Genomic DNA, 23,143 nt, shown 5'->3' on the forward strand with positions numbered 1-23,143 from the left:
ATATAGTCGTCTTATATTCGGGACGATACAGTATATTTTACGTGACAAATTAAAAAGAAAATGTATGCGTGGTGAATTAGAGCACTACATTAAATCAAACACATGCATACTTTACGCAGTGTCAGTGTATTCACATACATACATGCAGTGGTACTCGCGTCTCACACGATGTGCATTGATAATACATGGCAAACAGTGGGTTGAAGGTGTTAAGCAAGCTGGGGAGAGAGAGAGAGAGAGAGAGAGAGAGAGAGAGAGAGAGAGAGAGAGAGAGAGAGAGAGAGAAATTAGCCTCAGTATATAAGCAGTTAAATTCCCTGTGGTCACACATCAATGCCTTATTGATCCACGGTCTGCTGCCAAGGGGTGTGTGTGTGTGTGTGTGTGTGTGTGTGTGTGTGTGTGTGTGTGTGTGTGTGTGTGTGTGTGTGTGAGGGTGTGTGTGTGTGTGTGTGTGTGTGTGTGTGTGTGTGTGTGTGTGTGTGTGTGTGTGTGTGTGTGTGTGTGTGTGTGTGTGTGTGTGTGTGCATGCCTGTGTAAGTGTGTGTGTGCGTTTGCATCCATAAGTAAGTCATACATGCAATGAATGTATTTAACGATGAACTAATGATATTTGTAATGATTGGAAGTGATTTTATTTATTGCTGCATGTAAGCTTATACCGAAACATGCACCAACCGCAATTGAATCCATGGGACACACAGGTTGTGGGTCCACTGGAGCATCACTTGTGTACACACATGCGCAAAAAGGTTTGAGAAAACACCCCAGTTCTCATACACCACACACACACACACACACACACACACACACACACACACACACACACACACACACACACACGCACAAACACACATTTCACATAATGCTGAATCCCCAAATTCCTTCACTTCATATTAACTCATACGCTAACACACACCTCATTCATATTCCATGAATGAGGTGTGTGCATGACACCTCTATGCTACATACTGTATATTATGCATACGCTGTATGAGTACAGTATAAATGTTTGTACTCATGAATGGGTGTTAAAAGGGCAAAATACCTTCTATGATGATGTTTTGAGGAATATTACAATGTGTTACCATGTCAGAGTTTGCAGTAATCAGCATAATGGTATGTGTAAATATATATTATGTAAATCTCTTGTCATTGCAAAAACTGCTGATTCATATAGACTATCAGTGTAAGGAGTCAAGGACCCACTGAATATCATGTGAAACACATATATTACATCTTAGCCAGAGGATTACATCATTTGTTTATAGATTTAATTAATTGTTTTGTTTACATTTAACACGGACATTTTAGCATGACCAGTGTTTCCATCTTGCCTATAGCCACTCATGCCCTAGCCTGGAACTCACCTATGCTTTTAATGGCATAGGCAGCTCCCGGCAGGATCCGCGGGAGAAACTATGCGCAGCTGCGCGACATGAGACTAATTACTTAGAGCGACAGAGAGAGAGAGAGGAGCGTGTGTGTGTGTACATGTGTGCGTGTGTATGTCAATTTTACAAAGGTGCAGACGATCAGAAATCAGCAGAGAGTGATCAATGTTTGCGCTACTCTATGCCGAATTGAAGTGGACTCAGACCCAGACATTCTTTTTTCATCCCTGGAAATAAAAACGTCTGGGTTTCCGAGGCTACTCATGCCCTAAGCTTACCTTTGTAACCCTGGTTCTCTGAAGATTTTTTATACTTTGTCAAATGACGGTGCCGTGCTGATAATGATGTGCCCAAAACCGGGTGGACTCTGGTTATCGCGCACGCACGCACACAGCTATGTATTATAGTACAGATGTCGGAATATAATGTGTATACAGTGTGTTATAGTGTGCATGCGTGCAACTGCATGCATGCTTGCATGTCTTATGTATAGCAGGGATAATTGTGGCTGAGAAATTACACCCGACAGGATGATTAAACGAGGCGAAGCTTATTACATGGCTACTTAACAAATACATGAATAAATTGACCGGAAAGTATAACAAAACTACATATTTATTTGCTTACTTTATACTGTAAGCAAGGAAATCATACTTTTCGGTTTATTCGTTTATTTATACTTTTTTTTTTTAACCAATTCCATGCTGTTACCATAGGCGGGATCATGAGGCTATAGTGCCAGCGCAATGCGTGACATAAGCAAAGAAGAAGAGCCACATCCGCCATATCTGTAGTCTAGACTCACGACTAAGCTGTGTACCAACGCGTTTTGTTTCATAAGGTCACAAACAGCCGAAAAACCACCGCTGTCATGTTGGATAAAGCATAGAATGCACGCAGCGCAGCAGGTGCTCTGAGGTTTAGATTAGACTGAATTCAGCGGTTGACCAATTCAACCAAGCCGTGTAATAATGCCTTATGATGTGTATAGTGTGCGTGATGTGAGGTAAAAATGTTGGAGGGTTCTACAAGGGTAGTCTAATGCATTAGATAGAGCTGACTGTCAGGTTACTATTATGTTATGTGTTATAGTGAGGTATAATGGTGGAGGGGCTGGTTAATGGAGATAGAGGTGACTGACAGGTCATCTGAGTAGCTGGGATCATAAGTAGATGCACGGCTAATGGAGCTTATGTCTGTGGGTGGAATTAGGAATATAAACCACACTGACTTTGACCAAAATAATGAAGATATAACTAGATAAAGTGCCAATCGGCACAGGTCTCCACCAGGATTCTTCCTCAGCCTAGTGGGAATATGCGTGCACAGTTTCATCGCAATCGGACGCTGCCGAGTTGTGGCCATTTGCTACTCCTGAAAACTGTAGGAGCCAATCGTGGCCAATCAGGATGGAATATGAGAAATCAAACAAACCTGTGTTGATCACATGACTATGGAGATCATGTGTACCGATTTGCGTGAAATTTGGATAAAATCTGAAGGAGTAATAATAGAAAATGTGTTTTACATATGTGGGCCTCCTGGTGGCGCTATAAAGAGCAGATGTGAAAAATTCCAGACAAAGGTTTTTCCTTGGCCTCTAGGGAGTTGGCATACAAAGTGATCCACAGATTCGTGCAGTTAGAGGTAAAACACTTTTACCGCAGTTATAGCGCCACCTTGAGGCTGAGTTGAAATTGTTCATGTGGCACTCGGCCTAGTGGGAATGTGGGTGCACAATTTCAAGGAAATCACGCGATGTGTTCATGATTTGCAGCATTTTCTTTGAAACTGAGCACTCCTGTGAACTTTGGAAGCCAATCTTAACCAATCAGGATGGAGTCTGAGAAATCTGAAAGACCGGTTTCGTTGAATGACTGTAGAGAGACTGTGTACCAATTTGCGTGATGTTTGGACAAAATCTGTAGGTGTACTGTGCAAAAAGTTGTTTTGCACAAAGCGGCCTCCTGGTGGCGCTATAACAGGCCGTTCTGGAAAGTTTGGGGCAGAGGTTCATCGTTGGCATCCAGGGAGTGTGTGTGCAAAATTTGGCATCGACCGGGTTAACGGTGGCCGAGATTAGCTACTAACGGACGGACACACACACACACACACACACACACACACACACACGGACGGACACACGGACGGACGGAGTGCAAAACATACTCTCCCCACATGCCTTCGGCCTGGTGGAGACAAAAATACAACCTTTTCTCTCTCTTATACAGTATAGTGTGTGTGTGTGTGTGTGTGTGTGTGTGTGTGTGTGTGTGTGTGTGTGTGTGTGTGTGTGTGTGTGTGTGTGTGTGTGTGTGTGTGTGTGTGTGTGTGTGTGTGAGTGTGAGCATGCATGCATGCATTCATGTGTGCGTGCGTGTGTCTTTGTTTGTTTGGAATCCGTGGCCATTTTGAACTGTGGGTCGAGATGTGATTTGCGTGTTTGCAGGATTTACAGTGAGCTGGAGTTTCCAGCAAAGCGAGCAGCATTCCACCTAGTATCTACTGTAGCTTGCCAAACCGAATATCCGAATATAACATGGCCCCACTTCTACAGTATGCGTTCTGGGCTTAATTGAAAACATTGCACAGCTCCTAGCACTGAGTGCACTGAATAAGCCAGGAGTTATAGTGCTCTCACCTTATTTTAACCCATTTAAACATATTACACCTATAGGTTGTTATATATTTCAAGCTGGGAACACTTGTATTGTATATCATTTTAGTTGTTACTGCTGTCGGGCAGAAACACTTATCTCCATATAACTTTCTGTGTTGCAAATCTTTAATATATAAATATTTTATGTTTAGCTGTCCAGATGTCGTCAGTTGAATAGACATAATCCCATTTAAATGCTTTGGCAAAACGAGTGGCCAATCAAATGGCAAAGTGAATCACTTAACGGTGTTTAATGCAATCAGACAGGTATTTAATTCTGTTTGGATATACGGCCTGTCAAAGCCAGAAAGTAGTTTTTTGCCACTCATTATAGGCATTCCTGCCTAACTTCCGGGTATGATGATGATGTCATCATGCGCATACTCTCTATACAGTCCCTCCGTATAGGCCAACGGTGGAAAGCTTTGTTTTTATTCCAAAGTAACCACTATTATCTGGTCAGTAATTTGCACACACCTCTGTCCATTGGGAGAACGTTGTCATGTGTGCATGTCTAGTGTACATCTCTTAAGTGTCTCCAGGTAGTATCTGCCTCAACATGCTGATTGCTCCAGAATGCCTCAACGTTTTCAATCATAAAGGCATTGATTGAAAGCAATGTTTTTGCACCTTCTGTTGTCGGGCAACAGTGTGCAAACGTTGCCTCAGAATTGCTTTAATCAGTTCTGCACAGGCTGTTGACGCACTGGGGATATTTTCACAGGTTCTTTGAACATTTCCTACTTACCTTGCCCACCAGAAAAATAAAAACAAATCCCCCTGTGTGTATCACCATGGGCTTGTACTGGCATTTAATGTTGTAAACTCCTCCAGATGGGATATGTGGTTGCAGTTTATGATGCCACTAGCTGTAACTCTGCTGTCACAAAACTCATATATCTCAGTTCACTTTCCAGTCTATAAAAAACCCCGTGAATTATATCGAGGTAGAGGAGGAGAGGTGAAGATGACTTGATCAAATCATCCAATGGGATATGAGAAGACTGACAAACCTTATGTTTCTCTCTGAAGTCTATCTCACTTTTCTAATGATTGTCCTCTCCTTTTCTCACTCCGTACGTTTCTTTTATGCATGTTTCTGTGTGTATGCATGCATGCTTGCATCTGTGTGTGCGTGTGTGTTACTATCTCTTCATAAGCTGAGCAAGCAGAGCGTGCTGTCAAAGCAGATTCACCTGAAGGGAGTGGAACCAGTGAAGGGAGTGCTGTTGTCTTACGTCATAACGGACCTCCGTATCCCGGTGTCCTACGAGGTCCGTCTGGCCCCCATCACCACCTACAGCACTGGAGACTACATCACTCGCATCATCCAGTACTCGGAACGTGCGTGACCCTCCAGCCATGTTCATTCATTGATTATTTTCTATTGTCACTCAGTGACTCGTTCACCTTCTATCGCATGTTTTGCTATGAAACATCATTGATATAAATAGACTTACGTACTGTATGCAAGTATAGATGATGATCTGTGCATTAGTAAACATAGCATACTGAGATACAGTATGGCGATATATCATACCATATTCTTATCATATAATGCTAATAATTATAATTTGTTTAATACAATCTCACAGTTCAATTGAATTTTATTTTATTGAATTTTATTAAAGTGTCAAATCACAATAAGTTGTCTCAAGACACTTTTACATGAGAGCGACGGTTTTGCAAACCGATTTGTCCAAAACGTTGTTGTTATTTCAAGGTGAATAAGCATAAGGAATTATCCAAATGGGTGGACATAAGCTCCATTTTCTGCAAATTAAATTGCCAAAGACCTCAGGAAAGCTTAGAATTTAGTTTTAGGATGGATCCTCATGCTATGATTCAACATGACTATGACTATTATTATTTTATGAGTTTGTGTAACTGCTCATCATTGGCTCCATTTACACCTGGCATTTTATGTGACTTGTGCCTGTCATCAAATAATGTGTCTCCAGTTGCCAGATGGCATCTCTATTACGATTAAACGTCCTCCAGAGGCTGTTTAAACAGTTGGATTTCAACACAAACGGGGTTGGGGTAATCATGCTGCTGTGTGAATGATAACCATAGCTGTGTCTCATTGTTGTCTTACAGCCTACACATACCCAAGACCTTCAGGTGAGAAATGCTGTCTGTCTTTCCTTGCTGACTGTCTCTTTGCTATCTCCCCTCCCACGGTATTCACTGTTTTCACAAGATTGGGTTTTCTTATGGCGTGGTGAGAGATTAGAGGATGGTGGAATTTGTAAAGTAGAGTGGTCCTCTTACAAGTTTCCCTGTTCGATCCCTGGGTTGATCCCCGGTTTGAACTTCATGTTGAAGTGTCCTTAAGCAAGACTCTGTTCACGATGAACACATTGATGACTTATATCCATCCATCATGTGAATTTAATGCTCATTGAAAGCATTTTGGATAAAGGCAACATAATGCATATTATTCATCATTAACTTCAGTTGATAACTGGTCAGGCTCATCTGCGGCAGTGAAGACAGTGTCAGACAAACCAAAGGTCATCAAGACAAAGGTTGACATGAAACATTGTGCTCTTTAAAATGAGAAGTAGCGGGGGCGAGGTAGTCATGGGAAACACGTTTCAGAGTTTAAATGGCACAGGAGCTTTTGTCATTGGAGGATGAAGGATTGTTTGAGGCAAGGTTAATGGCCCAGGGTTTTTTAACATTAATGAGCCAATGGGCAACTAACCACAATAGTATAGTCATTTTGAATATGCAAATAGCTCTTATCTTACCAATATTATTTCATCCCACACTGCTTTTACCTCTCCACTTCTATTCCTCCCCCTCACACAGCTCTCCATCTATCATGCTCTTTCTCTCATATTCTCCCTCTCCCTCAACCATCGTCCTTTTCAACCTTCTGTGTGTTTCGCTCTCTCTGCCTGTGTCCGAGTCTCAATGTCATTTTGTCTTTGTTTTGTTCATTAAGAGACACATGTTGTGTGGCAGATTGGACCAGAAAAAAATGTGTTTTGCAAAAAAAACACCTGTTGGTGTCACTATAACAGGCCAATGTGAAAAGGGTGGCATATATTCCTCAGCCTAGTAGGAAAGTCCCTGAAACATTTCACATAAATTTCACGCACCGTTCATGATTTGAGGCTTTTTGTTCAAAACGGGCCAATCCTGCAAACTTTGAAAGCCAATGTTAGCCAATTACGATGGAATCGAAAATATCGGACAGATCCGCCTTGAACACATGACTATAGACATGCTGTGTAACGATTTGTGGGATTTTTGGACAGAATCTGGAGGTGTAATATATATATATATATATTTTTCAAAAGTCAGCCTCCTGGTGGCACTATAACAGGCCGTTCCGGAAATTTGGGACACAACGTGGTTCATCGTTGGCATCTAGGGAGTGTGTGTGCAAAATTTGGTATCGACCGGGTTAACGGTGCCGAAGATTAGCTCTACACAGACAGTGCAAAGTCTGGTTCCTAGCATTTGGGCCCACTGTGGAACTTGGACTCTATAGGTTATGCGCATGCATAAAGAGAATGGCAAATCGAGTGGCAAAGTGACAGGTAAAGTGAGTTTAACATTGTTTAATGTCGTTTAAGGCAATTAAATATGACTTTTCTGTTTGGATGAATGGGCTGTCAATGCCAGAAAGTTGTTTTTAGCCACTTGGTAGGCATTCCTGCATTACTTCCTGGTTTGATGATGATGTCACGCGCATACCCTCTAATTATGAAAATTGCCATTATGTAAGTTATCATCCGGCAGTTTCTAAATGCTGTAGAGTAGACCCATACTCAATATTTCTAACATAGGGTACTCAAAATGCAGTGGTGGAAAATAACGAAGTACAATTACTTCGTTACTGTACTGTTTTGAGAATTTGTACTTTTATTTACTATTTTTATTTTGCTGTACTTTTACTTTTACTTCGTTACATTTACAAGTAAAAAATCGTACTTTTAATCCGCTACATTAAAATTGGACACCTTTCGTTACTCGCTACACATTTCCGCGCAAAATATGCGAAATTTGCGGTAATAATGCGCTTGATCGCCTCACTCATTCGTTCACATCAAGGGGCTGCTTCAAAACGCCACTGAGAAACTTCGACTGACATGAATAGCGGAGGGGCGGAGCTTCGCGCCAGTTCAGTCTCTATCCTTTTAATACTCTATGGTTCACATTCACGCAGAAGCTGGACAGAAGCGCCCGTCTATCTCTCTCGCTCTCTCTCTCTCTGATGCGGTGAATAAATTACAGCAAGCCGCGCTGTGTGTGTGTGTGTGTGTGTGTGTGTGTGTGTGTGTGTGTGTGTGTGTGACGTGCGCTGCATCTGCTGGTTATTGCAGTTCTGTTTTCGTCACATACACAGCTTAACTTCAGGAACGTTACACTCACCGATCCAGGTGATTGCAATAATAATCACTGTAGGCCTAGTCGCCTAGTGCATTGCATGTAAACATCTGTCAAACGGGATGGTTGTTAAAGTTGATATCGGTTTTAACTTTCTCCCCCAATAATGTAATCCACATTTGTGCATAGGCCTATAGCCTACTGTAGGCATTTTTTGACTAGATTTAGAAGACATTTTCAAGCTCTTGCTACTGAAATGACCGATTATTTTTATGGAGAAATCATTTACATGCATCTCAATGGGAGACAGTTTGCCCTCACAGAGTGGAGTGGGTGGGGCTTAAATAGTGAAGGACTAATTATAATGCGTGAATTCACGCAATTATAATGTCTGTTTTGCAAATTGCAATGGCTCTCCCCTAAATGACTGTCTACCCCCATCTGAAATATATTTTTGTGTGAGCTTGTAACCTGAGTTGTTTGTAATGTTTGTAATGATAGTAAACACAAACATTGTCCTAACACAAACATTAAATGCCATTGATAATGAATGGTCAGTTTCTAGTGTTTATCCTAACACAAACATTAAATGCCATTGATAATGAATGGCCAGTTTCTAGTGTTTATCCCAACACAAACATTAAATGCCATTGATAATGAATAGCCAGTTTCTAGTGTTTATCCTAACACAAACATTAAATGCCATTGTTAATTAATGGTCATTTTCTAGTGTTTATCCTAACACAAACATTAAATGCCATTGATAATGAATGGCCAGTTTCTAGTGTTTATCCTAACACAAACATGAAATGCCATTGTTAATAAATGGTCAGTTTCTAGTGTTTATCCTAACACAAACATTAAATGCCATTGATAATGAATGGTCAGTTTCTAGTGTTTATCCCAACACAAACATTAAATGCCATTGATAATGAATGGCCAGTTTCTAGCCCAACACAAACATTAAATGCCATTGATAATGAATGGCCAGTTTCTAGTGTTTATACCAACACAAACATTAAATGCCATTGATAATGAATGGTCAGTTTCTAGTGTTTATCCCAACACAAACATTAAATGCCATTGATAATGAATGGTCAGTTTCTAGTGTTTATCCCAACACAAACATTAAATGCCATTGGCCAGTTTCAAGACGAGTGTTGAGATAAAGCCACTGTTGGTCTTCATTTCTTTGTAGGCATTTTGAAAAACATGTTGTACTTTTTACTTGTACTTTGTACTTGTACTTTGTCATTTTTACTTTTGTACTTAAGTACATTTTACACCGGGTACTTTTTGTACTTAAGTACATTTAATTTGAGGTACCTTTGTACTTTTACTTAAGTAACTTTCTCAATGGGTACTTTGTACTTTTACTTAAGTAATTTTCAAGTAGAGAATCAGTACTTCTACTTAAGTAAAATATTTTTGTACTTTTTCCACCACTGTCAAATGTGAGTCACACGGGTGTGATTTTTCTTTGATGTTCAGCATAATTGCATGAGGCTCATTACACACAGCTGTTGCTGATTGTCCTGTCAAAAACACAAGGGGGCAGCAAAGATGAAGAAGAACAATTGAACTTTGTGTGACCAGTCTAACAATGAAACTTTCTTTGTGTCCCTCATTTCATATGTTTTCTCTCTTTCTTCACCTAAATATTGCTACCATACTAATCACACACACACACACACACACACACACACACACACACACACACACACACACACACACACACACACACACACACCAGACCGCATGTGCGGCTTCGAGGATGAGCGGATCTGTGGTTTCTACCAGGACACAAGTGACACGTTTGATTGGACGAGGCAGAATGCCCTGACACAGAATCCCAAGAGATCGCCCAATACCGGTCCAGAGACAGACCGCAGTGGAACCAAGGAGGGTGAGCAGACTGGAGGCACATGCTGTCTTTACATTATGTTTGAACTAAATATGTTATGCAATGTACAGTAACGTTCTTTCATTGTTCATTTGAAGCCACAACCCAGGCAGGAGCTATATTTAATCATGTATAAAACTTTATTTGGCGTAACATGTATACATGCTATATATTCCAGGTTACCATGCACTATGCATGTAGCATACATAGCATGTAGCTAGCCTATCCCTGGCTCCAGGTTATTACATTGCATGTTACTACATGTACATTTATTGCAGGTTACTATACATGTACATTTATTGCAGGTTACTACATGTACATGAATTGCAGGTTACTACATGTACATTTATTGCAGGTTACTAGATGTATGTACATTTATTGCAGGTTACTACATGTATGTACATTTATTGCAGGTTACTACATGTATGTACATTTATTGCAGGTTACTACATGTACATTGAAGCGTCGCGGCCCAGAGCAGCAGGTGACAAGGCCCGCCTGGTGTCTCCTCTGTTTAACGTATCGTCAGAGAGAGGTCCCAAAGGGTCAGCCAGGGTCCCGTACTGTGTCTCATTCTTCTACCACATGAAGGGCAGACACATTGGTGAGTAGGTACACACAAACACGCACACACGCACACACGCATGCACGCACGAAAGCATGCACACACACACACACACACACACACACACACACACACACACACACACACACACACACATTGTTGATAGAATTAAGGGCACCCCCAATTGTACCACAGGAGGATTAAGTACTTAACCGTACTTAATCTCGGACACAGCAATATCTGGGTTGTAAGGCCAAATATCCTGTCTCGTACGGAAGGCGATGGAGACTCTCACAAGGAGCTGAGGAAATAATGCTTGCATCCGACCTCAGCCTTAATAATAGCTTTTTATAGACTGACACCACAACGCGTATTCAGGCCAGGGCGGAGTCACCACCCCCAGGGGAAGTTGTGATTTGCTCTCGTTCACTGCAATGCAATTTGCGGCATTTCCAAAACAATATTGCGCAGAGTAGCGATTATCAAACGTATTTGCAATGCCATACGTTGAAAGATCTGTTGCCCGTTGACAAGGCACGCTACCTCCGCAAGTTAGATATTATCGGCATAGATGTTTGTCCGTATGTGATTAAGGATTGGAAAAAGTCAGCCATAGAAAATTCTGCCCAGGGTAAAAAAACCGGATGTGACGTTTTTGGGCGTTCCTGTCTTATGTGGTGTCAGTGTATAGGGCTTGGCTGGATGGCTTGTCATGCTTGTCACGATGACAATGCCAGTCGGCTGGATGCCTGTCACGATGAGAATGCCAGTCGGCTGGATGCTTATCACGACAACGATGCCAGTCGTCTGTATCCATATATGGAGTTCTACAGCTGCCATGATCGTCTCCATATGGATCTCTCGTGAGAGCGAGGGAGAGCCTTCGTTACAGTTATGCCAAACAGACAAGTAACTAAATCTTACTCAGAATGGTCAAAGAGGGACATGCTATCCATTGAGAATTCCAACGTTGAACAGGCGTGTATACATTCATGCCCCGTTTGACCTATAGTTATAACGGTTTGTCCACCTCTCTTTTATTTGTTTTTACTGTATATCTGTGGACGTCACCTCTGTCAGAAAATGTGACCTCATCATGCCTTGGCTTAGAGAGCTTGTTACATAGAACTAGCCTGGTGTGATCGTATCTGTATAAGAGATAAAGGAGAAAACGGTATGTTTGTCTATTCTGCCAGCGTGCATGTGTACGGCGTCCATCCTGTGTTCGTGTTGATTTGACCTTTGAGATGAATAAATAATTAAAAAAATGTTTAGTTGCTTTACAGGGCAGCGTGCCTCCTCTCTATCCTCCCTACGTCATGTCCTAACTACTTCTGTTGTTGTGCTGGTGTCTGTTCCAATCTGCTCTTCTCTTAATTGCCTCACCCTGGCAGAGGCACTCTGCACTTCTTCCAGAGACACACGGCGTGACACATCTGTTTGGTATTACCAAGAGAGAGAGAGAGAGTATATGCAGGGACTGGCGCAGGGGGTCAGGGAATCTTGAACATGGTTAATTGTTCTCAAAATGATCTTACTGTCATGATGATGAATTGAGTACAATAAGACCACAACAGAAACAAGCTTCCCTGGACCATGTGGCTTTTTTGTGTTATCCTTTTTTTTTGTATTGTTGTACTATTTCAAACAGCTGATGAAGTAAACTATAATTTGTAACATCACAGTTTTACAAGTAAAAGAGTGGGTGAAATTAGCTTTTGTGCATAGTTCCTTCAAAGATGAAGAAGAAGGCAAGGAGATCAAGGCAGGACAAATACGTTTTTCCACAAATTGTACAAATAAAGGGCTTCCCCTATGCTTCCCCAATCATACAAATAACGGGCTTAGATGTGGCAAACCTTTGCCACAAAACTGCGTAACTAAAAGTGTTTTTCCCCTTACACATAAAACATATTTAGTTTTACACATACTGTAGTACGTACCTGAGATATAAAGGTGCGTGAGCATAACCTAGCATGTCCTAGCACATTTAGTTAGGTGCTAGGACATGGGTTAAGGTGTGAAGAGTCAGTGCATGTCAGACACGTAATCCACATACTGTAGAGGACTGAGATATATATATGAATGCAAAGATGTGCAAATAAATAATCATCATAATAATCTTTTCTTCAGGAATCATCATTCCTGAAGAAGATTCCAGTGATGCTGAGTTATTCCTTACCAGTGTTGCGGACTCTATTTCTTTCTCCTAAACTTGTCATAATAACTAACATGGAAGACAAGACAAAGCTTGTTCCACAGACAGACTTTGTCTAACATCCACAATCTCTTTCACACAATTCACAGTTGGGATAGAAGTTTGTGACACACACACACACACACACACACACACACACACACACACACACACACACACACACACACACACACACACACACACACATACATACATATACATACATAGTACGTACACATTTCATTGGTGTGTAGGACACCTACAGCAGCAATTTGTGCTGGGATTTGAGATCAATGTTGCCCCTAAACGTGCGCCCATGGGCACACGGCTCAGGAACATCCCACGCAGAACAAATCTGTGTAGCGCACATGAACCAGAATGGCTCCAGTTTTGCATCGTTACATTACACACACACACACACACACACACACACACACACACACACACACACACACACACACACACACACACAGTGCCCCCTGCCATTGCATTAGCTGGTGGTTGGCTAATGTTCCAATTAGATGCTGGCTAAGGTTCATTAAGATGAAGAATGATTAATTCTAAGACACAGAGAGAGAGAGAGAGAGAGAGAGAGAGAGAGAGATAATACGATGGGACGTTTTTAGATCTTCATGCTGTAAATTCCATTTTACTCATCCTATCCTATTACCAGTATGACGAATGAGGGCGGGGTCGCGTGCACTGGCCATATATGGAGCGTGTCTTGAGTGTGCAGGCTCTGATTTACTATCATCCCTGATTATGTAGTGATTTATGTATGGGGATTTTGAGTGACGAAAAACACAAGATTCCATAGTTAACTGCGACCTTTGGTCGCAATAATAAAAATTGGCAGAGGGAGGGCCGGCCTGCTGGCAGACCTCTGACCTCACGCTCAAGTCACCTTGACTCAGCCATAACCATAAGGAGTTCTCGATGCAGCTACGCCCAAATATGGAGTGTGTTAAGGCGAGACATGGCAGGTGAAATCATAATTTTGAGATTTTGCGCAATTTTGCTATAGCTAAACATGTTTTCTTTCAAACTTTTGAAAAATGAACATTCAAAATACACATTTAGATTTAGTTAATTTTCATAGTTTATTTTAGCCGTTTTGCTGGGTGAAAATCCACCCTCTCGATTTTCATGATTGGTTGCTGGTAAAAAGGAAATTACCATATTTGGATCAAACCACAGTCAGGCGAACTGGCGAAAAAGTTTTTTCATGCCTGTTGACAGTATTATGGAGTGATAATTAGAGATATCTAAAATCCCCTTTGTCTCTAATATGTCAAGAAAATTAAACAATAATTTTGAACTTTATCCGATCTTCCAAAATGTATATGCAAATTAGTGCAAATTATGGCATATGCCTAATTTTCATATTTAAATATATAATTTCAGGAAACGTTTTTTACCCTATTCACCTGTAGTGTCTCACCTTAACTTCAATGTGTCGCCATGGCATCAGGAGCAAACAAATCAGTCAGCTCCATATATGGCCATAAAAAGGGCACGGACTTACAGATACAGACATATCAGATTGGCGGTGTGACACTCTCTCTAGGTCGTCCTCAGACGTCCTCCTTATGTTAGCGTGGGACGTCCTCGTGACCGGTGCCCGTGTGTTGGATCCCACAACACTAGTTTGCTGGCTGGCAGCTCTTGGTGTCTTCGGCAGTGTCCTGCTAGTCTCATTCTCCTAGGCTGCTATTTTCTGGCTCACCCTTGGCATTCCATCACGCAATGTGTATCAAAAGTCTAGATTCTTGATTCTAGAACGTATACATTTAAATACGCAAACTGTGTGTGTGTGTGTGTGTGTGTGTGTGTGTGTGTGTGTGTGTGTGTGTGTGTGTGTGTGTGTGTGTGTGTGTGAGAGTGTGTGTGTGTGTGTGTGTGTGTGTGTGTGTGTGTGTGTGTGTGTGTGTGTGTGTGTGTGTGCGTGCGTGCGTGCGTGCGTGCGTGCGTGCGTGCGTGCGTGCGTGCGTGCGTGCGTGCGTGCGTGCGTTTTCTAGGCATCTTGAACGTGCTTCTCAGAGTGAAAGGCTTTGCATCTGTAGACAATCTGGTCTGGACCAAGATTGGTGACCAAGGCCCCACCTGGAATAAAGACTTGTTCAACATCAGTCCCAGCGGTCCATTCCAGGTAAGTCACTTTTTTTACTTCACCTCCATAAATGATGGATTCATTAAAAAAAAGAACACCATGCTCATCACTGTCATTGGTAGCACCTGGCCAGTGTTCCCAAGGTGCACTATAAATGGCTGGGCGTTGGCCTGCACGCTCAGTCTCTCTCTCCTTCCATGAGACAGCAGCATCTTTGCACCATTCAACACCCCACACTACACCCACCCACTTACACTACTGATCTACTGATTAACACACTCCACCTTAGTACTGTAGGCTATTATTGTTTGATTCTTATTAGTTTGTTTATACTGTAAATAAATATTGGTTTGTGCACTTTTAAACAGCCGTGTGTCTTCCTCCTTTGTTGTGGCCCAAGAGCCAGGTCATAACATGGGGGGCTCGTGATTTTAACTCGGATTGGTTGTGACGTTAACGGGTAAAGTAACTAACTTCCTGTTTTGAAGATTGGAAAATTAGTCATGCGGTATTTGGTGTTAGGAGGAGGTGCACGGTAGTTAAAGTGTTTTGGTTGTATTTGTTTGGTTAACCAGTTTGGTTATATATAAGATATTTGGTTTGATGCTGGTCATTTCATGTGTATTTGCTATAGTGTTAGAAGTTAGTATGGGTGTGACAAGTGTGTAGGATTAATGGTGTTTCCCCCTGTGGGACTCGCTGTATTTTATTTTAATTTGTTGATTTGTCTTTGTAGATTCTGTTCCACACAAGATGGGACAGGGTGGTACCACTGGGATGCCTTGTCAGTATGGGGGACTCACGAGGGCCACTGAAGACCAGGGAAAGTGAGGCAGTTTAGTTTTTGGTTAGGCAGCTGAGGTAGGGGGATCACCGCAGCTGTCATATCTGTCCTGGCTTTGCAGTGTTGTGTGAGAGAGAGCATTTTAGTTCGTTTTTTTGTGGATTAATTGTAAATTAATTGTTAATTGAAATTGTGAATTGTAATTCACTCGTCGTCATAGTTTTGTCCTCATAGTTTTATAGTCTGAATTGGTTGGTCCATCATTTTGTTGTCAGTACATATCTTGTGAGAGCTTCATGTGTGGGAGCTGTTTAAAATTGGTAATGGCAGGAGTCGTCTTCACCAGGCTGGTGCAGAGCTGGGAGACAGTGTTGTATCTGTCAGGCTGTAGATGGTTGGGAGGTGTAGATTTAGGTTTTATCCTGTCTAGTATGCGATTTGTCTCATCAGGCCGAAATGGCTGGGAGGCAGTGTTCGTTTCCCCTGTCCTTCTGACATTATGGGTCGGTTGGGGAGGGGGGTTTGGTCTAGGGCAATGCTGGATGGATAGGTGTGGGGCTTTGTGCGCACACTCCAGGTGAACTGGGAGGAGCCTCCACCCTCTGTTTTATTCAGGTTTGCCTTATTAACCCATTCTGACCTGAGATCAGATTCATACGAGGTTTCCGCCGGACACACACTGGTCTGATTAACCCATTCTGACCTGAGATCAGATTCTAGAAATGTCAGTCGCTCTTCGATTTTTCAAAAATAGCAGACCTACAAGCTCGTATCGCGCCACTCGGTGGCGCGATATGAGCTTGTAGATCTGCTATTTTTCAATAGCTAAAGCATAACATGATGCTGACACCAAAATGGGTGCCCGTTCAGAATGGGTTAAAGGGTACTGAATGACTGGATTTTGTATGTTGGATCAGAAAATGTTGTGAGGGAGTGTCTTATGTTGGACAACGTGAACTGTGTTTTGTCATTTTCAAGTCTGGCCTGTTTTTGTCTCGTATCTACCTTATATCCCTGTTCCTCTATTCTTAAATGCTTCAAGAATACCGGTAATCTTAATTGCTGATAGAAGGCCTGGTGTGCTGGGTGCAGATTTAATTGGTTGGGCTGAAATTAATTTTGGAGTTTGTCTTAATGTTGGTTTATAGTTATCTTAGGTAAACTATGTCTGGTACGTTGGTTACATTGGTTTGGTTAAGTTGGTTTGGCAGGTGTATGGTTTGCGCAGATTCCCATCCTTAAAAATAATAAATGATTAATTGACTATATAGCACTTTTGTGTTCCCCAGTGCCTCCCCAGTGTCCCCCTGAGTACCTCCCGAGTGCCTCCCCAGTGTCTCCCCAGTGTCCCCCTGAGTACCTCCCCAGTGCCTCCCCAGTGTCCCCCTGAGTACCTCCCCAGTGCCTCCCCAGTGTCCCCCTGAGTACCTCCCCAGTGCCTCCCCAGTGTCCCCCTGAGTACCTCCCCAGTGCCTCCCCAGTGTCTCCCCAGTGTCCCCCTGAGTACCTCCCCAGTGCCTCCCCAGTGTCCCCCTGAGTACCTCCCCAGTGCCTCCCCAGTGTCCCCCTGAGTACCTCCCCAGTGCCTCCCCAGTGTCTCCCCAGTGTCCCCCTGAGTACCTCCCCAGTGCCTCCCCAGTGTCCCCCTGAGTACCTCCCGAGTGCCACCCTAGTGTCTCCCCAGTGCCTCCCCAGTGTCTCCCAGTGTCCCCCCAGTGTCTCCAATAGCAATACAAGAGCAATAATACAAATTAATCTTAATTTATTAATCTTATTAATTAATTATTTAATCTAATTAATTAATTAATCAAAATGTTCGACGCAAGAAGGCCCTCCTGCGGCCTGCGCCCAGCACCATGCCAAAGCTTTTTCCTGCAGGAAACACTGCTTGTGGTTGTAAATATATTGTTATCTGTGTTGCGAGGATGAGGGGGTACCTGGAAAAATATCTACCCCAAAAGGGGTACCTGGTCCAAAAAAGTTTGGGAACCCCTGCTATAAATGGCTTAGTACTGCATTATTGTTTGATTCTTATTAGTTTGTTTATATTGTAAATACATATTGGTTTGTGCACTTTTAAACAGCCGTGTGTCTTCCTCCTTTGTTATGGCCCAAGAGCCAGGTCATAACAATCACATTTTAAATGATTCAGGCCAGACTACCTGCTTGGCTGCTTCAGTGTGTTATTGGCAAAAACATGCATGGTATTGCAGAGAAACACAGCCAAGGCTGCTTTTGTTGTATTATTTCTGTTTAGCAGTGCAGCAAGCGTGAATGGTACGAATGAAAACATATATACATACAGTCATGGGCCAGGCCAGCCCACGCCCTATAGACACAATGGTCGAAAGAGTTTAAAATGTTTATTTGTATTTATTGATACTGAAGTTGCATTGCCAGTGCATTGGTACTGTATGTTTGTCACCTGCCTCTCCTCTGCACTGCTGGCACTCCACTCTAGATTGGAGGGTGCCAAGTACTGTAGAGGAGGGGGGGGGGGGGGGGGGGGGGGGTGACTGTTCCTGTGTGTATTATGTTTGGTCTTTATGCTAGGCCCTGTGAATGAATGGGGCCTTTGAAATATGTTTGAGTGTATATTCCTCTAAAGTATATTAGTGTGGAAGATTACTAGTAGGCCTTAGTTGGTCGTGTGGTTGAGTCAATTGATTGCCACTTGCTCATTAGGGGATGGTTTGTCCCACCTGTATAAAAGCAGGATTGCTGCAGGTGGAGGCAGTTCAGTATTACCTGAGGCTAGGAGAGACATCAGGGAGAGCTGCAAGCCAGGACCTCATCGAAGGTTAAATAGCCTGTAACAGTCTCTCAAGATCTGTTGTGTTTTCTTAAAGCAGGTGTATTTTTTTTCCCCTATTTTTGGAATGTTATTTTGGCCAGTATGTATTACTTTTTGTATTGTCACTGCACTTTGGAGGTAAATAAAATGCCTGAAATATACTTGTGGACCTGTCTACTCCCTGGAACCTCTGGCATTATCACTATATATATATATATATATATATATATATATAGAGAGAGAGAGAGAGAGAGAGAGATATAGAGATTTATTTTCTTTTTTTGGGGCGGTTGATATACACCAATAGAATTCAGTAAAAAACAGCTAGGGCAGAACTCTCCTTTAAGCCTTCAACTCCGACTTCAAGCCCCATGAATCATGGGTCACATTGCCCACTTCATTGCATGCAGTCAGACATCTAAAGATATCAAAACAGAGAAGTCACAGTAGAGAAAATACGGTATATTCCCTTCTCTTCTTCGAAAGCTGTTGGTTAAAGCTAGACCTAGAATGCCTAGCTGTGATCATTTAATTATACTTCGTAAATGTTCATGTATCAGAGGCATAGAACGGTCTGCTTAACTTCTGTTCGGGTTCCAAATTGGCGGCCTAAATGTGATAAATGCTCCGTTTGTACTCAAATAATTCCAAAGACGTGGTGTGAAAAATGGTCCTCTAGTTTTATATCCATGTGAAAGTTCTGGCACAAAACGCGTATTTAGTGAATTATCTCCACTTTTTCAAGAGATGCACACGGACATCTTTCTCTCCGGGCGAGGGGGGGCCGGAACAATCGATTAACTGATTTTACAAATACGTCCTGTTTACCGCAGACGTCATCACCAATTGACCAGGGAAACACAAAAGTTTGCAGTCACACAATTGGCAGGTGGTGTGATTAATTACCCAGCACCTATCGCAAAGCACCTGCCAATTGTGTGACCGCAAACTTTTGTGTTTCCCTGGTCAATTGGTCGTCTGCGGTAAACAGGACATATTTGTAAAATCAGTTCATCGATTGTTCCGGCCCCCCCTCGCCCGGAGAGAAAGATGTCCGTGTGCATCTCTTGAAAAAGTGGAGATAATTCACTAAATACGCGTTTTGTGCCAGAACTTTCACATGGATATAAAACTAGAGGACCATTTTTCACACCACGTCTTTGGAATTATTTAATGGGTGAGTACAAACGGAGCATTCATCACATTTATGCCGCATATGTTAAAGTTCGACCAGATTTCAAGAAATACTTGCTTACTTACCATTAATATAGTGGTTCCGGTCATTTGGTGGGGGGGACTGGTATATCTTGGTAGGCTACTGGGCACAACCAGAGCAGAACTCCCACCATGGGAATCAGGCAATCAATTAATACCACTATATTAATGGCAAGTATTTCCTACAGCTTTAAAGTCCAAAAATCTGAACAAAAAATATGAATGCTGCACATTAGGTAGCACTGAGACTAAGGTCACATTCATACCAGAGAGCTTTGCTGCGATTAAAACGAATCCTGCTGCGCATTGTCAGAAAGTGCGCTTCGTTTGGCAGGTGTGAAGGCTCATTCGAATCCTAATGCGCAGCAAATAACCGCATTTTACTCCGCCCAAAAACATGGGTTTCGCTTCGCTTCTAATCGCACTTGACTACGATTCGGTGCAGGTGTGAATGCAATCCGCAGTAAATAAAGGAAATGAAGCAAACATAATGTGGCGGGTGAGGAGCTGAACACAGTTGGAGACCAGTGGCGTAATTAGACCAAAAGCTAGGGTGTTGCGGGGGTGAACGGTCATGCACGCGCGCGCAGCGCGCGTGCATTTTTTCGGGTTTTTATCGGGTTTTTTCTTACTTTTTTGCGGTTTCTTGCGGGTCTAAAGGCTAAATTGTAACGTGTCAATGTGCGCAAAGGGCTTGAGACAACATAAGCCTTTTCAAAATATGGATGTTTATTTAAGCACGCAAAAAGGAAAAGGGCACTCCTGACCAACAAGTTAACAACCATTATTGAGCTTAACTATACTTTACTTCATTGTGAATGTGTGCCAACATACTTCAAAACAGCAAACCTATTTAATATAGAGAGACCTGACCTGACCCCAAAACAAACAATAAACAGCACAGTAATAATGCGCTAGGATGAATGAGAGTGAACTTAATGAAATAATTAATTGAAAGACTAAACAACAACACACCAAGGCCAGGCTACTGTCTGTTTTCAAAATAAATGTATTTATTAAGCCATACAATATATGTTAATGTCAATCAATAAACCAAGGAGGCACCGCAGATAACGTTTATGGCATTTATAAATTGTAGCTCTTGGGCGCTCCTTCAAGAGTCTCTTTTTCTCTCTCTTTCTCTCTCTCTCGCTGTCTGTCACTGTCTCTTCCTCTTCCATCATTGCTCGAGTCTGTCAGACTCTGTCTGTGGATTAATAAGGAAGAATGGAAAAGGGAAGAGAAGAAAGTTCCTATTACAACCACGAAAAGCAACCAGCCAGTCAGTCGGTCAGTCAGTCTGTCCCCGTTTTTATCTGCTGTCTGACTGAGGCACCACAGGCTCGCAGCGCACATCTGTCTAATCACAACAGATAGCGTTGCTATCCAAGGTGCTGAATTCCACACAACACAATACTGAGCAGTATTAGAAGCCTGTAGTCCCACTCATTGGATTCAATCATTAAGTAAACAATCAACAGCGATACATGCATGCAGGCTAGCAGAATAAATTAAACAAATACAAATGATTCTTACCTTTGATACCAGCAGGCAGCAGCTGAGACTCAGTCCATGAGGGGAAAACGACGGGGTCGTAGTTTAGCAAAGTCTGTGACCAGGTCATCTAAGTTGAGCGATTTGACCAAAACTGGCTCCACTGCCATTAACATCAGGTGTGTAAGCCTTTCGTCGCCCATCGTAGTCCGGAGATAATCTTTGACTCTTTTCAATACAGAGAAAAATCTCTCATTGGATGCTGTTGTTACAGGTAAAGTGGCTGCAATCCGGAAAAGTTTTCTAATTTCAGAGAAGCCAGTTGGCAGAGCATCTAACTTTTCAAGGGCTGACAAGATGCTGCCATCCTTTTGCGTTAAATATCCTTGTGCTGTGTAACATTGAGATGGGAGCAAGGTGCGGTCAACATGGATGTCATACAGACTTGCAAAGTCGTCAATCATGTCGGCATCCAGAAATTTGGGGCTGCTTGAATCGAATGCCTCTATGGACTGCAGAAGGGCCTCATTCTGTGTAAATCTGCGAGTAAACTCTGAAATAAATCGATCTATAATTTCAAAATAGAGCCTCCTATGCATGTCATCATTCTCTGGCTCTCTTTGTCCACTGCTGGCCCAACAAACAAACCCAGCAAGCAGTTTTGACACTGTGCGTACCCTCGTAGGACGGGCGAGTGGGGTGCTGCCTGCATCCACATGATCCACGGGCACATCAACTGTAGCAGCAAATGCTTTGGCTTTTTTTACTGTAGACTCCCATTCGCTTTGTGATCTGTTCCTCTCTAGCTGTTGTTTGACGCTGCGGATGAGACCAGTAGCTTTGTTTATGGCAATGCCACGTTCTTGAAGCTGCTCTGATAGTGTATGTGTGACGCCCAGAATCTTGTCTATGGCATGAAGTTGCACAATGAAGGTAAACGTCTCCATATGCGTTTTTAATCCTAGAGCCTCAGCCGACCCATCACGGTGGGATTGTACAGTTGCATCCAGTGTAGCCAGTATGGCCTCATATCGAAGCTTAATTTTATTAACTGCTCTGTACCAATATAACCAGCGGGTGTCACATGAGCGCTCCAGTTGTAGGACCTTCTGCTTCAGGTGAGTTTGAGCGTCCATAAAAAGCTGGTGTCGGGTGTTGCTATTTGCAATGAAGGTATACATTTGCCGCACAATGCTGAAAAATTCGGACACCTCTGGAATGTCCCGAATGGTATCAACAAGAACAAGGTTCAGTCGATGTGCGTAACAATGGATATACACGGCATGAGGAACTTTTTCTTTGATCTTCGCCTGGACACCGTTCATGCACCCACGCATTACACTGGCTCCATCATAACACTGGCCAATACATAACTGCATGTCCAAACTAGCTCTAGATATTTCTTCACAAATGAATGTAGCCAGCGACTCAGCACAGAGGTCCTTCATATAGAAGGTGCCTATAGCACGTTCATTAACAATGCCATTATGCACATATCTCAAGAGAATTGCAAGTTGTTCTTTTTTTGAGACGTCTTTCGTTTCATCAACTAATATGGAAAAATATTGTGCCTCCTTTACCTCATTGGTTATTGTATTTTTGATTCTATCCCCAATCACTTGAATCATGTCATTTTGACTTTCAGGGGAAGTATAATAGCCATATTTCTTTTCCTTAGACTTCA

General features: G+C 42.4%; 1 protein-coding gene across 1 annotated transcript in view; it reads left to right on the forward strand.

The window, feature by feature from the left end:
- LOC310854731 (MAM domain-containing glycosylphosphatidylinositol anchor protein 1-like) overlaps window positions 1-23,143 on the forward strand; it is a gene marked incomplete at both ends in the record, with an annotated part of 191,228 nt that overhangs the window by 151,368 nt on the left and 16,717 nt on the right. The window contains 5 exons of the mRNA XM_083759404.1: window positions 5,214-5,397; window positions 6,154-6,177; window positions 10,151-10,303; window positions 10,743-10,904; window positions 15,081-15,211. Coding sequence (XP_083615530.1) covers window positions 5,214-5,397; window positions 6,154-6,177; window positions 10,151-10,303; window positions 10,743-10,904; window positions 15,081-15,211 — 654 coding nt within the window. The remainder of the gene's footprint in view (window positions 1-5,213; window positions 5,398-6,153; window positions 6,178-10,150; window positions 10,304-10,742; window positions 10,905-15,080; window positions 15,212-23,143) is intronic.

The sequence above is a fragment of the Protomyctophum parallelum genome (genome assembly GCF_964188405.1).
Source record: "Protomyctophum parallelum genome assembly, chromosome: 2".
Classification (NCBI taxonomy): Eukaryota; Metazoa; Chordata; class Actinopteri; order Myctophiformes; family Myctophidae; genus Protomyctophum; species Protomyctophum parallelum.